Raw genomic sequence first — 17,128 nt, 5'->3', positions numbered from 1 at the left:
AGAAACTCCCACCCCAAAAAACAACAAGAAAAACCAACCCCTGTTAACCGAAATTGAAGAGGAGATTAAATTCAACCAAGACGGGCTGAGTCTGGTACATTCATTACAGCGGCACGCTCGGTCATGCTGACCGATTTGTGCCGCAGCCTGTGAGAGCTCCACAGTACAGAAAATGAAACCCGATTATTATTTATCCAGACACATTCAATTAAGACAATTTATAAGCTGCATTAACTCCCGCCTTCCTTTACAGACTGCTGTTAATTCTCTTTGTCTACATTTATTTTCTTTCCGCATCTCTGCATGTGAGTAATTGACGTCGGCAGGCCGATTCGGCAGGCATTTCGCAAATCTTCTAATTTAGAATCAATGTCTCCATTGGAAAAAAAATTGAAATTTATCACCATTATAACACCTTCATTAACCATACTGTTATGTAATAGTACGATTACTATAAGACATTAAATGTTCAGCTCAGGGCTTAACTTTCACTGGGACAGTAAACAGAATGACCATTAGCAAAATAACTAAAACTAGTGGGTGAAAAACATCCCTTTTGGCGCTTATCTATGTACTTTTGTGCTCTTTCTGTAATGCGCTAAAATGACGTGACCGCTCCTTCTAAGGCGCCATGTTCGCGGAGTACTAGCTAGCCTTGACTATTGGCTGATAGCTGGCTTGACAGTGAACAGTACAAACGTACCTCAGGGTGCGTTGGATGAAAAAAGTTGTTACTTATTCTATCATGTCAAAATAAGATATTTTAGAGCTGTAACTGCAATACCGTGATACTGTGAAACTGCAATATTTTTGTTCACGCTTGTCATACCGTCAGATTCTGAAACCGGCCCATGCCCATTTAGGATATATTGTAAGTGTATATATTTAAAAGAAATGAGAGTATCTATGTATCACCTAGTTAAAAATGTGATACAATGGCTCATACAATACTGAAATATTTGCAGGTCATGAAGCCAGAGTCCTGTATTTTTTCAAAATTAAATAATTCAAGCCATTCATTTTTTTAAGGGTGAAATTGTAAAATGAGTTGAAAATGAAGTGTTTTGGGGACAAGTTTGGGGTATATTTCGGGTTTAAATTATGTAAAATCGGCAATGGGAAAATCTTAGTGGGGAGGTGTCCATTCGGGGCTTGGTCCCTCACCCCAGCGACTAGCGAGGGTTCACTTGAAACAATCCAAACTCACCTTCTCTTCTCACTTCTCTATATTTTTGGATTACGTTTTACACTGAGTGTACAATAACCACAAATAAATATTACATGAGCATCTGCCCAAATGCATCTCAACCAATTTAGCTTCAAGAGCCTGGCGCTGTCCTGTATTATTTAGAATTTCATGAAAAGTATAGCTCGCTCCGCGCCCACAGCCCCGGGGTTCGCCCAAACAGGAGCGGTCGCTTACTTGTTGCGCCGGTAGAGAGCCATACACGCGACTCCGAGAAGACACATCCCCGAGGCGATGCTGAAGATGGACAACACCTGCCTCTGGTAGGTGTCAGCGCTCTCTGCACGGGAAGAAAATAAAGGCCATTAAATATCTACAATTGACACACGGGCTGTGATCGAACATGAAAGGGGGAGGAATCCATCATGCGTAAATCATCGCGGAGTCACTCAAAACACACACATCCTCCCACTCTCGGCATTAGCATGAAGCGACCAATGCTGCTGTCAGTAAAATGTCATTGCCTGAGCTTGAGACAGTGACATGTGCTAACTGATGTGAGATAACTGTTGCAATAAGACGATCCCTGCAGGCGTAGCCATGGACTGTGTGTGTGTGTGTGTGTGTGTGTTTACAACAGCATCCTAGGCGACAGGGAATTAGCAAAGGCCGGCGGAGCCTCTTGTCAAGAATCCTGCACATCAACAGCGGAGGCATAAAGGTCACAAGCAGTTGAGACAAGTTGCACTTTGACACCAGCAGATAGAAAGGCCTCCGTGCATGAGACCAGGCAAGGAACCAAATATAGTAAAGCGAATTTTCACTTCGGTTTGGGGCATTAACTTCAAAACTATACAGTGGCTTCTTGACTTCTGATAACTCAATTTAATCAGATTTCCAATCTTCTAGAAAGAACCAGAAAGCGAAAGTCTTAAAGTATCTGACATCTGCTGTACTTAAGTATCAATAGTAATATTCTGATAGTAAATTAAAGTCCCTGTTATGTGAAAATGTATGTAAATTTGACACACCACAGAGAAAAGTGTTAACAACTCTGCCGTATTTGAATTCTAAAAAAAAAAAAAAAAAAAGGCAAGTATATAAAATGAGACTTCAATATTGTGAAAAATAAAGCAGTTCTCTCAGGTACTAAAACCATGTCCCGCTCAACTGTCAATCAAATACCTCTCTACAACACGAAAAAATGCACGCTACTTCGTTTACGTAGAACTACGTTTGAGCCGCGAAAACATATCCACTTAAAGCCTCCAGCGACTGGAATATATCCGACCGGGTCGTCGAGAGGCTTTTCCACGCTGCTACAATGAGGCACTCTAAAGCAGCCAGTCCGAAGCCCCGGTTCACAAGCTGTCAAGTCGCACTTTCTCCCCCTTCTTTTCCCATCCTGGCGCTTCTGCCTTTCTCACCTTCACGTACGCACACTCATGGCCGACAATGAGGCGTTCTAAACACCACTACACCAGTGTAGAACCCCGGTCCACATGCTGAGAGGTTCAGTGCTTTGCTCAAGGGCACTTAAAATGAGCTAAATAGTGAGTCAACGCACTAAAATGACTGCATTGAAAATGCTACATTTTCTATAATATTCAATATTTAATAGAGCTAGAAAGATACTTTGTTCATCCACAAGGGAAATTCACTGAAAAGCTATTGGATATAAAAGCAGTAGCGTAAGATCTACAAGTAACTAAAACTGAATTTAAAAACTAACACAGAGCTACTGGACAGTCTGCCACATAAGTCAACGCCATTGATTACAGCTGTTGTAATGTTATGTTATATAGAGATATTTTGTTATATTTTGCTTTATACGTTTCAAAATAGCTAGAGGTTAGGCAGCAGGTGCATATCTTTAAATGTATTAAAACAATGTTTCAAGAATCTCACCAAATTCTTTCACTCATTGCAGAGTATTACTTTTTGTACAAAATCACGCCAAGACCCAAGAGAACGCACTAAACTAATCCACTGAAGTTCTTTTCTCGACTTTTCATCCAGGTCATCACGCTGTCACATTGCTAAAACAAAAAAAGGCAAACTGGGATCTCGGCGGCCTGGCTGCAGTAAAAGTTGCAGAAGACATCACCGCAGTCGGGATGTGACCTTTGTTGGCTCGTCTGTGGTTTTTGAGGCTGTCAACAGAGAACAGTCCCGGGAGGTCTTTCCTCATCTGTGCTTGTCTGCTCACGTTTTTATCAACCTCTCACAATCGCTGTTCAGCGCGCACACGGCGACTGTTTGAGTGCTTCCTGTGGTCACAATCTTGTGAGCGCAGCAGCCGTGGAGTTGCACTTGAGTCAGAAGATGTGGCCTCTGTTGTGCACTCGGGAGTGTCAAGAAGTGTCAGCGCCGTCGCTGTCAGCCAAATGACATCTTAAGCACTTTCTGAATCGTGCACCGCGTCACCTGAGACGGCAGAGGCCTCCCTCTTTTTCCGAGCAGAAATGCAAACGTGAAAACCTCGGAACCGCTGAGACGACAGACGCCTCCTCTTTTTGCGCTGGAGGAATCAGCTACACGTTACATGGATCTAAGACCATTACGGGCCTTTTCTAGTCGGCGAGCTGCGAGGTATTCATGAAATCAGACACGGAGAAATAAACCCGACAGACTCTGCGGCGCTGGAGCGGCAAACGGGCGTGAGATGACCGCCTTGGAGATGTCGAACGTCGTCTATCTGCATAACATTTAAATGAGCACACGCTCGGACTAATCGTGTGTCTCTTGTGTCAACCCACCGTCGATTGGGCCTGGTCTCATTTTCTCAGGCGCTCTCTGAAAATGTGCACCGCACCACTTGAGATGACAGGCGCTTCTTTTTCAGGCAAAAATGCAAATGTAAAAAAGAGCAAAGCACCTCTGAATAATTGTGGGGAAAAAAGCTACATGTTGCATGGACATAGGACCATTTTCAAGTTGCCTTGCTGCGAGCGATTCATGAAATCAGACGCGGAGAAATCAACCAGAGCGACAAACGAGCGGGAGATGAAATGCAGCTAGTGCCGCACTTATCTATCTGCCGAACATTTAAATGAGCACAAGCTCGGGCTAAACATGTCTGTCTCGTGTCAACCCGCCATCCACCGGGCCTGGTCTCATTTACCCCAACGCATCCGCCCACTTGCTGGAACATTCCCGACTAATCCAGTGGAGCATATTGCAATCACTGAGCCGAGGAAGGTTTGCACGTGTCGGGGGCTCCTCTTCCTCCCCCCCTCCTTGTGTGAAGCCAAGCTAATGGGAAACTTCTCGGCGGGCGGCGTTGCTTGTTTGGTATGCACGACAGCAAGTCTTGTCAGGTGGGGGGGGGGGGGGGACAGGCGAGAAAATGAAAAACAGTGGGAATATGTGTTCATGTGTGGATGCATTCCCTCTGGACAAAGAGCAGTGTGCTATTATTACAGGAAAAGAAGTGAATAATTGTTTTAAAAGCTTTGTTATCCATGCGGCAGGCAGGAACGTCTGCAGATTCCCACGACGCTTTCAATTGTGTTTTGTATTCCAAACACTTATTTAGCTCACACATAAGACACACATGAACCACTGTCTTTTTTAGCCCACGACAAAGAGGCACCGTACACCTAATTCCCTGCTGCCGTGTTTCCATGGCGACTGGCCCGCATTCATTTTTCCAACGTGAGGTGCTTGTTGTGCTATAGATGGTACATTTTCCCCGAGTGCACCGGCAAACGGAGACGGCGGGTCGCCTTACCCATAAACTCGATCCCAAGTTCATCTGCTGCTGGATCGGAGGCCAGATTGAAGCACCACAAAAAAGCGTGAAGGGGGGAAACCAGAGAAGTTAAACAATTACAACATGTACTCAAAATTCAGCTTTAGGCAGACAAAGATATACAGTGCAGTGCGTCAACCTAGCCGCTTTTGAATGAAAATAAGCCAGAAGTGGAGGCTGCGAGGATTACAGTCATGAAAATAAAAGTCAAAAAATGACACATCGGGAAAGCTTTATGTCACGACTGCTGCTGCTTTGTGGAGACCCGTTTTTTTTTTAGTATTGATTTGAGCCAGAGGCATTGCAGTAATTGTTCCCACTCAGTCTCCCAGCGTCGCTTCTTCTTTCTCGGAAGCTGGTTGCTTCAAGACACGTACTATCTTGTGCGCACACACACCTACACACACACACACACACAGGCATGTCTCACACACTTTGACATACACTCTCTAACAGCTAAGTCGAAACCCAGCGCTGGGGGGACTGATAAAAAAGCGACACTCGTGTTCTTCCCTGTTCCGACAGTGCCCTTTTTTCATGTCACTTTAATCGCATTTAAATTAAAATGAAAGCGTTCACCAGTAATTGCTTTTCTAACTGAGGTGGGCCCACTCTTAAATAGAATGCGGCTTGCTGAGCTGCCGACAGATTATTTGCCGCTTTTGGCACCCCCCCCCCCCCCCACCCCTAAAAAAAAAAAAAAGATGGATTTTGATTTTGGAAGTCTGTCTCAGCATGGCTCGTAAAAGTTGAAGAAAAAGTAGTAAAAGTGGTGTGAATACTACGTTGACTGGTGAGATTGTATGTAAAGTAGCATAATGTAATGTAACAGGCCCGGTGTCAGTTATGTTATGGCACCTACCATCACAAAAAATGACAAAACATAACACAATAAAATGCGCAATGTAACATCACGACATAACTAATGATAAAGTAACAAAGTAACATAACGCAGTGTAACATGACATAACAAGATGTAACTTAACAATAATGAATGAACATGAACAGATGAACATAACGGTACAAAACACCACAAAGCACAACATAGCATAACATAGTGAACAGAACATAACATAACCTAAAATAATGTAACCACACATACCTTAAGACAACATAACGTAGCATAAACTAACATACCGTAGCGTAACCTAACATATTCAGACATGATATAACAAAACAATGTAACATAACGTAAATTTACACAACAATGTAACATGAAATAACACAATTTAACAATAATGTAATTTAACACAACCTAAATGAACATAACGGTACAGAAAATAACCGAGTAGTACAATATAACAAAATAACATCGTGCTACCATGCATAAAGCAACTGAAAATAATGTACTACATTGCTGGCTAACGCAACGTAAACTAACATAGCTTCAACTAACATAGTGTAACCTAACACAGTGTAACGTAAGAGCGCAGCATAACATAACATCATGTGAAGTAATGTTATATAACACAACACATCAAGTAAAGTGGCAAAACAGGACAATTTAAGACTTAAACTTGTAAAAGGTTTTATCCTGTGCTCCAAAGCTCCCCCTAGAGCTGTGGAATGGAATGAAATCATCCAGGGGGTTACCATGGCAATGGCAGAAATGCATTTGTGGGAATAAGTCTAAACTGTTTACTTCCCTGGCTCTGCTTGGCAAACATACAATCACTTAAGTAATTGAAAGCCAATAAAAAGCATCCTGAAAAGTACTCGCCAGCACAAAGTGTTTGTTTTGGTCGCTTGACTGCGTCCTCACAGCAAATGAATGAACGGGTGGGTCGAAAGGAGGCGAGAGGGTCCTTTCTCCGCCATCTCAGCCGCCCGTTCGTTTGGAGGTCGTATTTTGAGGGGACGCCGCGCTCATCATCCTTTTTTACATTATTTTTTTTTTTTTTTATCGAACACAATGAACAGCAAGTCCACTCGCAGATTTATCTCCGGTGCCCTCAAGGATTAATAAACAAATGTCAGCCTTTATTTCACGCTCCATCTGATTCATAGTCGGGTTCAGCGTAGAGAATGATTAAAACCGATCAATTACAGGGGGTGGACGTTACGATTTTAGCCACGGGGAGAATTTAGGTCCAACTGCACCTGGAGACATGACTGACACTTGGTTGCGAGATAAAGCAAGCTGGAGACTGAGCATGTTTGCGTCGCTATTGTCCATTCAATCCTTTCTCCGCTATCGCTCATGCCAACAGTCGACTTTTCTTGCACTCCAAATCGTCTGCGAATCCCTTGAACATCCCCTTCCCTCTTTGCTTTGTCTCGAGGCATTCACCAATCATAATATGGGGCCCAATCCCTCGCACGTCATTTACGCGGGAGGCGGTAGAATACCTGTGTCAGGTGCTTTCGGCCTGATTATGAGACTGAAAAGTAGCTGCGGCAAGGAGACAATGACTGGATGAATCCAATCCGTAATCCTAAAAGGAATAGAACCAATGTGTGCAAATCCAACTGCGTGCAATATGCTGCGTAGCTACAGCGGAATATATTTATATTTAACTTCACATCTGTACGACCAAGGATGGGAATTTTAACGCATTTCCCTGATTGACGCGTTGGTTAATTTTAAGAAAAACAAAATGCAACAAAACAGCTTGAGCTTTGGAAAACACTCCATTCTTTTATCACCCGTTTTCGTTTTGGAATAAAAACTATGCAATATTTACACCGAAACATTCAAGTTCTGTTCAGTAAAACAAAAGAAAACAACACTTAAGCCTTTACTTCTTTAGCGTTAGCATTGTGTCACTGCCCTGAAAAGCATCTATCTACAGCATCTTCTATTTGCTTAATGAATATAATGAAATAGAGAACAGACAATTTCGGAGGGTTATTTTGAGAAAAATAAAATCTTGGGTTGTCACATTTAAAAAATAAATTAAAAAATCACAACATTTTGAGATAATTTACAATACTTCAAAAATACATACTACAATTTCTTGTTTTTTTTTTAAATACAAAACAAAATCTAAATATTTGGAGCTAAAGTGTCCTTGTTTTTTCCCAGATAAACAAAAAAAGAAATGAACATTTTTTTTTTTTTTTTTTTTACAGGTAAAAGTATATTTGCTAGAGACTGACAATTTGCTTTACATGTTGGCAAAACTGCTATATCGGGTAGGTATTTCTTTTAATTCCCAGCCCCCCCCAAAAAAATAAAATAAAAAATAAATAAAATCACACAATTTTGGGATAAAGTTTTCATGTGTTTCAAAAATATACAATTTCTTTGTTTTTGGGATTAAAAAAAATTAAAGATCAAAAACTTAAGAGAACATCTTTCTATACCAAAGATTTACAATTTTTTTTGTTTTTTTGGAATTGAAAAAAAGAATCTAAACATTTGGAGACAATGTTTGCTTGTTTATTCCAGTAAACGAATAAGAAATAAAAACATTTTGGAGGGGATAAAAAGATACGTGCTCTTCGTTAGACACTGATGATTACATGTTGGTGGAACTGCGATGATTTCATATTTTTGTGTGTTAGCATTGAAAAGATTTCTTAGTTTTATGGAATAAAAAAAAAAAAAGCTAACAAATTTGGAGATAAAGTTTTCTTGTTTATTCATAAAAATGACTAAGAAATATATTTTTTTTGGCGCGGGATAAAAAGATAATTGCTCTTAATTAGACACTGACGATTTGTGTTACATGTTGTCGGAAGTGCTATGGTACATTTACATATAACGTTCCGTTGTTTAGATGTCTTCTGCAGCCCGTTTTGACCACTAACTAGTTAGACTGGAACTACTTGCTAACTACTGCTATGGCTGCCAGTTTCTACCATGTACTGCAAGCAAATTATCCCTAAAAAATAAATGAAAATAATTTCCAAATAATAAAATCTGGATAAATGGACCCTTCGTATTCCAAGGTGCAACTGTCCTGAATCAATACCTTCGGTGTGTTGTGTCTTTCAGTGTAAGCAGGCACAGTATGCGACTCATCTTGGGCCTTTAGCAGCTATTTACACTAAATCACATACATCATGGACTCCCGCGACTCGAAATAATGTAACCGCTGTGCACCAATATGCGAGACCCTCTCACCTTCTCCCCGCTTCTTTTCCCGAGCTTACTCCCCAGCAGCGCGGGCCGGCGGGGGGTCCCTCCGTTTTCTTTTTAACGTCTCCGGCTCGTCTTTGTTGGTCGCCGAGGATGCTCACTTGTGGCGAGTCAATAGCGAGACAAAAGGAGGAGCGCTGATGGATGAAGTGTGATTGGAAGGCGCACGGGGGGGGGGGGGGGGGGGGGATTGATTCGTCGGAGGGAACTTTTTCTTGCCGCCTGACCTCAGGGGGGCGATTCGGGTCTGACGGCTGCACGACGACGGCGGAGTCAAATTGGTGCGGACGTGCGTGTGACTACAAACACGCTCGCTTAGACCAACGCAATGCATTCCACGGGTGCTTGTCCCACTTGTAGCTGCTATTAGTGGGTGCATGTACTGCGCGTGTGTGTGTGTGTGTTTAGACACGATTTGGCTTTTGAAAGCAGGATAATCCTCAGAACCATGGGTAATCTGGGTAAATTTAGATGACTCTGTATCAACAGACAGAAAATAGGCTGTTTCTCAAATCTTCCTGGGCACACTTCATCTGTCCCGGTGGTAAAAGATTGGGACGTTATGTTACTTTGTTGAACTGGTGAATGTGTGCATTTCTTAATTTTAAGCTCCTGGGGCCGCTTCAGTATTTCTGAGCTTCTGAATAAGAGAAAGAGGATTGCAAACTGAAGCACCTCCAAGACTGAATTTGTGTCTGATTGGTTTGTTAACACTTGCTATGATTTCCACCAAGGGGCAGGTTTTAGACTGCTCTTCCGTTCTTAAACGATTTGCTCAGAAGTCAAAACAAACAAACTCAAAACATTTGTATCTCAAATCATCTTTCCGCACTGAAACAAATGTAAATGACTTTAATCCGCTCCAGCCCCCCACCCCCCAAAAAAACAATAAAAACGTTTGCAATGTCTTTTTAATAAAGGAAAATATCACTCTATAATATTGTATTTTATAAAAACAGAGTAATAACATAAATAAATTGACTAACTAATTATATAGTCTGTGCTTCATGATGAATCACGATGAATTCATTGTGGCTCCTTGTGCTGTGTATGACTTGGCCACTGTGGGGCAGTATAATACATCATGCAGACACAAACAAAAAAAAGAGTTTTCGCACACGTAATAATAATAATTTCCACAGAGGATAACGAATGTATGCCTGTGACTGTTACTATGGTTAGATTATAATTTTTTGTCTACATGTGTTCTTGCACTATTTGTGTTCAACTATCCGTTTAAAGCATTACAGCAGCGCCACATAGGTGCTATTCGTTAACCCGTCTATGGCATTTAGCATTCAACTAGTGGACTTTAAGGCAGTTAGGTGGTTGTCTTAAATACACAGTGTGTAATTTTCGTTGTTTTAACTTTTAGTCTGACAGTAAACTTCAATCTATGGGCAGAAACATAGCACTACAATTTTACATCATTTTAAAGTTATAATAAAAAAAAAGAAAGAATGCTTATTCTGTAAAAGGATTTTTGGCATGCAAAAGTTGTATCATACAAGAGATCAGATTACACATAATTGCTGTACATGCATACAAAATAAATTAAAAAGTATGTAATAGGTGTCAATTAATTAACATTAGGATATATTAATTATTATTATTATTATTTTTTTTTAAATAAGTGCCATGCTGAGGCCCAAGCAAATGGATGTGTGGCGTCAATACAAAAAAAAGAAGAAAAAAAATAACAGCGCCCATAGTGAAAAGTTGGCACCATGAGGGAGGTATAAAGCATACAGTGCTTTGTGACACTGACTTGTGACCCCATTAACTGGCTCTCGCAGGGTCTGCTGGTATCAAACACATGAGGAATTAAGCTCTTGGGGCACTGTCACATAAGACTGCAAATTCATAAAGCTGCCGTCTGGTGGGAGAGGCCTTGTACCTCTGACTCCAGCTTTTATTTCATTTTTCAAGCATACCGACAATAGCGTGAGTGTTGAATGAAAAGCAGAAACCTGAAGGATGAGTGCAAAGGGGCATCGAGAGCAAGGTTAAGGATCGTCCTTTAAAAAACACAAAATAATAATAAAAAAAGACGTAGGAGGTTTTTACCCGTGGGCTTTTATTTGTATCCGCGATGGCTCTCATGATGCGCATTTTGACCAGAGGTGAAGCATCAGAAAAAAAAACCCCAACCTGGGAAGTGACGCCGGCGAGTAAAAAGGTCAGCTGGAGCGGCTAAATACGGTCGTAGCGGTTGTTCAAACCACCTTGCAGCAATTTAAGTGTTTGGAGTCGGACGGGTCAAAAGTGTGAAGCAGTGGTTGAAGTACATCGAAGGAGTGCCTCTGTAGAACTGTGCTTGTTTATTTTGACTGATATATATATATATTGGGAGAAGGTAATGGAATAATGGCATTTCCATTGATTTCAATAAAAAAAAAGATGATTTCAGATCAGAGCGTGGTCACGGAATGAATTCAACTTGTATCTCAAGGTACCATGCCAACTGTGGGTAAGGGCCCCCGGGCTACTTTTGCAAACTGTGGGTAAGGGCCCGCGCGCTACTTTTAACACCCAAAACTCACTTTTGCACTGAAAGCAATAGTCGCTGTCGTCGCCACCCGTCTAATTATCTGAATGCGCAAAACCGCAACGATTGTGTGAAAACGTACGTAACGCGAAGGCTGTCTGAAAGACACGCACATAAATGTTGGCTTTACAGTTGCCAGACAGGCAGTGCGAAACTGGCTGATGATTAAGGTTATGGTTTCGCTTTCTGCAGCTTTTTTGGGGGCCGTGGGTGGATCAGTTTCTGTTTTGGTTGATGGGTTTTAATAACTCGGGCATCCATCTGTATGCCCATCTGTTAGGATTACGCAAATACTGGAGGGCTGATCCAACTTAAAAAAATAAAATAAAAATAAAAAAACCTTTCAAACTCAATTTGAAATTGAATAATTAATTGAGCATTTTGACATTCAAACAGTGTAAAATAGCATTCAGTATAGCAACACCAAACAGTATCATTTACTGCATGGTTTTCATGGAATTTTGAGAATTCGTAGCATTTCATCTTTGTCCTTTTAAGTTTACAGATTAAGACACAAACAACATAACAAATGGAAAAGAGGACGTACTTGGGTCAGACAAGATGGCGTCCGTCTTGGGTACGAACTGGTCGCAGCGTAGACCGTGGTACCCTTCCTTACACCTGCGGGACAAACAAACAAACCGAGCATTGACTAAATAAACTAGTCGACTGACAGTGATAAAACTATAGCAGCAAGACTGAGTTCTGGCAATGTCGAGATATTTGTCTTCTCTGTGGAAAAAAACAAACAAACAAACAAATAAAAACATCAAGACTCTTGGCATGATTAATCTTAATGCAACCTGCCAACACAAGCAGAACATTTTCCAGTAAAAATGTTTGTTATTTCGTTTTAACAACACGCTATTTTTTTTAACCACTTAACTGGAAACTATCTCAGTTCACTAATGAAAAGGGCGCCAGTCAGTTGTAAGAGATTCAATAAAATAATGAAACATATACTACAGAAAAAAGATTTTTTCAAATGGAAATCCATTGTTCTTCAATAGTTTAGGATAATACAAATATGCTGGTTTATGTTTTCTTTTACATTATACAGGCAAGTCCGAATTTAGAGTTGCACACCTTCAATGTAGTAGCCCGTTCTCCCGCAGGATTACTGTAATACGTATGCTAACTTCTGTTTGTACGTCTATGACATTTCGCATTATATGTTAGCATTAAGACAGCGTATATTCGTTAGACGAAAATGTTATGTTTGGTCGTACGTGTTGGTGTTTAAATACATGTTTAATTCTGTTTTGTTTCGTGTGTCACTTTTACAGTCAATTTCATCGACAAATGACAAATAAACAAGAACGCGTGCGCTTGACTTTTTTGGGAGAACTGCGAGAACAGACGCTAAGAACAACTTGAAAAAGCCCATTTGAATGAGTTTGTGTTTTAACAAGTGTGTGTTTGAAGTGCGTGGAATCGGTGCAATTATGTATTATGTTCTCTCTACAGTATATCGCAGATTTTGGGTATGGAACGTATCACCCGCGATAATCAGGGGATCACTACTATATGTTATTTTTTAACATGTGACAAAAAAGCAGCTGCGCATGGGCGGCAGCATGTCTGCGTGTCACAAATCCGGTGTCGAGAAGCCACCTTAGCGCAGGTTCTGATAGCGCTGCCTTGTCACCGATACGGGCCACCTCAAGTGTATTGATCATCGGAACCCGTATCATCTCCACCAGCTAGCTGCTCACGTTGTCTCGTGGCTCTCTGGCATGTCATGATAGCAGATTTTCATACACACACACACAAAAACATAGCCCAGCTGGAAGAAAAATCATGCCGAAAGAGGTTGTAAATCTCTGCAGAGCTCCAGGGGAAAGCAGACACAGCTGACAACTTAGTGTGTTGTGAATGTGTGCGTATGTGTGTGTGCGTGATCCACTTCAGATTACACACGGTCACGCAATCCATTGTTACTGTTGCTATTAGAATGATTTCTGCTTTGAACCGAAAGCCACTGAAACGTGAACAAGAATTTGACGGTAATCGTCTGTCAAGCTTTGGGGCGCGTTTGATATGTTCATTTAACTATCCGGATGTACAGATGGACATTTAAAGAGAAGAAGTCATGATTACACCACACATGATACAACCCCCCCCCCCCCCCCCCCCCCCAAAAAAAAACAAAAAAACAGGATGTTGACATCAAAACAATAAAAAAAAAAATTCAAGAAAAGATTTGTTCTCTTTGTACTCATTGAACTACATGGAGACGGTCACAGTTCCTCAGTAAGCTGCAGTAAGATCTTAGTCGTTCTTCACAGAAAATAAAAAAACATTTACCTTCATGTGTTGCTCCGCCATTTGTCTTTATTTATCCATTGTTTGAAGGGTTATAACTAGAGCTACGAACGAATCGAAATGACTCTGTGAAAAAACGAATCCCACGCAGAAGTTTCACATCCGAATCATGGTATTGTAAATGCCAATCAGGGCAGCGGAAAGGCGCAAATGCTATTGGTTAGCCCGTCTTCGCCCCTTTTTGCTTTGTTTGCTAGTATAAAGCCAAGCGGACTTTCCTAAGGCAGTATTACGTGAAAAACTCAGAAGCCGTGTCGCTCGTATCTTAAGTCACCAATGTACCAGAAATCGATCAGCTTGTTAAGCTGGAAAGCACAAAGGAGACATCCAAGCAGTCTCATATGAAGGCTAAATTATCTCTGTGTGCTGCTACTACTACTCTATCATCTCATTTTCTACTACTGCGTGTCAGCTGAGGTGCCTTGTTAGTATTCTGGCTCACAAGCACAAAGGCGGAATGCCTGTCTGGTGACGTGCAAGGCCTCTGCCGTTGTGTTTCAGAGCTCCATCTCCCGCCTATCATTGTCCGAGCCCGGCCTTGGGCGAGACGCAAACAATGCTCTGTAAATGTGTTTGTGCCAACATGAAGTCAATGGATGGCAAACAATGTGAGATAATGATGCGCTTCGAGTGTGTTTTGGGCGGGGTATCTGCGATTAGAGAAATTGGAGAACAAGAGCTTGTGTTTACGTACTTTGCAAAAACAAACAAAACAAAAAAGAAAAAAAACATGGGGTGAAACTGTCAACGTGACGCCAGATTTTTGTGTGAACAGCTTGACGACACGCTAAGCCACGGGCGCGCAAGCAGCTCGTGACGACCCAGCTGCTTTTAACACATGTTCAGGACGCCGTGCAAACCACACCTCCCCGGTCTGGAGGACGACGACAGAGAGCGTTAGCTCATCGCTAATCAGCATTAATTAGCATGGAGGGAAAAAAATTGGAGGTCGGTTCGAGTGCAGTGGGTAGGACAAGAATCAAACGGGAAGCAAGACGTGAGAGTGATCAACCCAACTCTTCAACGGACTTTTGCAACACCGCAATTACCTTTTATTATTCTATGCCTTTAAATAGGTCCATTTTAATATTGTTTTCCAGACGGGCTCAATAAACGACCAAGTGATATTTAAGAATGAATCACCTTTTTATATTTGCTCCTTAATGGGGGAGGCGTCATAAAATATGTAATTGTTCCCATTTGTCCTTGAAGACTCTACTGTACACACAGTATGTTAATAATAATCGATGGCAGCAATTCGTTTCTTTAATGGTGTGCACAGCGAGTGCGGGTTAGAGTCAGTGTCTCGTTTTAAGAAGCATTTGGAAGTTCCACTACATTTAGCATGGCCTCAGGTTGAATCGATTAGCCAATGTGACACATTGATACAATGTGTTATGGTATACAAGCAGTAGGAACATATGGCATTGCATAAATAGCTTTGAAATATTCTGGTGAAACTAGAAATGCCTGATTGTAGAAAACCTTTATTGTAACTTTTACTGTTTCATATTCATCCATTTTCATCCTTTCACTTTTCTTTACTTTAACTTCTCAACATTATGTTCAGTGACACTTCTCTGGTAAATATTTGTGAATTATTTTTATTACACTAATTAAAGATTAAAATGCAAATGGTCGTCATTGTGTTTTTTGTAAACTCGCACCTGGTGGCACATTGCTGCCACCTACCGCTGTATATACAGTATACATTTTATGTTTAGACGCTTGTCTGAAAATATCAAAAAAATAAATAAATAAAATCAATGATATCATCGATTAATCGACTTCGGCTCGACTTTCATCAGATTATAGTTGAAAAGAAAAATCTTTAGTCGTTCTAGCCCCAGTATGCAACTCCTGCGAGTAACACAACTACGATCAAGTTTTAAATGTGATAAATATGCTCACACGAAGTTGATCCAATCAACCGTGTGATAATTAACACCTTGGCGCCAACTATTACTTTCCCTTAATGAGTTCACTTGTTACCCATGATTTTTTTTCTGTCATTTTCTCTCTCCTCCAGTTTCGCCGTAAAAAAAATAATCGCTTTTTGGCAGCAGCCGTTCCCGACAGGCCTGGTAGAAAAATTCATCACGTTGCACCAACTCTTTTGACTCAATGCCACAATTCATAAAGACCACCAACTGCTGCGGTTGAGTGGATGTTACACTTAATTTCTGTAACTTGCCCTACTGTACATCGTCATGCCGAGTAAACATTCAAATCTGCATATGCATGCTGAGAAAAACATGGCTAGTGTTAGTGCAATAAGTGCTTGGTTTTGTAACATTCTATTTTTTTTCCACCAGCTGCACATTTTTTATTTGTATTTATTGTCCTCGACAGTTGCAACATTACACTTTTACCATCTGCTAAAGAAAAACGAGCATCCGAGCTCTAATTTCATTTCTTTCTACCGAGAAATATGAACAAAAACATCATGCATGCACACACACACCTACGCACTAATCAGCGGCTGACACTTTTCTCATTGTTATTGATGGCCTCGCGACTTGGCTGCAATCTTCCCAAATTACTCTGTCGTCATCTAAATTGGGAATGAAGCAAAAACGTTTTTTATTTATTTATTTTTAACGTCACAGTTCCACACTAAAACCAACTGGCCGCATAGCAGTGACTATGTGTGAGCTGTTTATACCCAGGTTTGATACTAACATGATAAGGATGTGTTAAAATATTGACTGCTAGAGTGCGAAAAACCTTTGCTGAGGACACGACTCATACAGTAAGATGAAGAATAACAATGATTGAAAAGCACACAAATTATTTAACTGTCGGCTAACATCATGTTCAATCATATTCTAAATCTGTTGGGTTCTTTTTGTTTTGGCATGGAATGATGATCCTTGGAATGCCTGTAATAAATAAAGCGTTGATTGTTGAGTACTGACAATATCAATATTACAGAAAATCCACAAGATTCTTGCCTTGACAGAAAAATAATCCCTAAATATTTGAGAGATTTATTATTTGTTTTAACTTAAAATATTTATTCATCGGCATATCAGGGCTGTGGACGTCACCATCTTTCCACACGATTGCAAACTGTCATCTGTGAGTTTGTTCTTAATATAGTCATGCAGCATTAAACGTTAAATTTTCTCTCACCCCATTACCCTAAAAAGTTAAACAAAACAACAACATACGAATAAGGAAGGAATGTACATGTAATTGTTGACCTCCGCTAACTTCATTCAATCATCA

The 17,128-nt window shown here is 40.8% G+C and overlaps 1 protein-coding gene across 3 annotated transcripts in view; it reads right to left on the bottom strand.

Moving 5' to 3' along the window:
* Nucleotides 1-17,128, bottom strand: part of nrg3b (neuregulin 3b) — a 237,616-nt gene that overhangs the window by 20,453 nt on the left and 200,035 nt on the right. For 2 of the 3 annotated variants that reach the window (XM_061756160.1, XM_061756161.1), the window contains 3 exons: nt 12,120-12,193; nt 4,920-4,949; nt 1,424-1,526 (listed from right to left, as the gene is read on the bottom strand). In XM_061756160.1, the coding sequence (XP_061612144.1) occupies nt 1,424-1,526; nt 4,920-4,949; nt 12,120-12,193 (207 nt within the window). The remainder of the gene's footprint in view (nt 1-1,423; nt 1,527-4,919; nt 4,950-12,119; nt 12,194-17,128) is intronic. The other variant, XM_061756162.1, reaches the window with a different exon arrangement.

Source organism: Phyllopteryx taeniolatus, chromosome 19 (assembly GCF_024500385.1).
Source record: "Phyllopteryx taeniolatus isolate TA_2022b chromosome 19, UOR_Ptae_1.2, whole genome shotgun sequence".
Taxonomy (NCBI): Eukaryota; Metazoa; Chordata; class Actinopteri; order Syngnathiformes; family Syngnathidae; genus Phyllopteryx; species Phyllopteryx taeniolatus.
The sequence above is the reverse complement of the archived record's forward strand: the minus strand, read 5'-3'. Positions and strand labels throughout refer to the sequence as shown.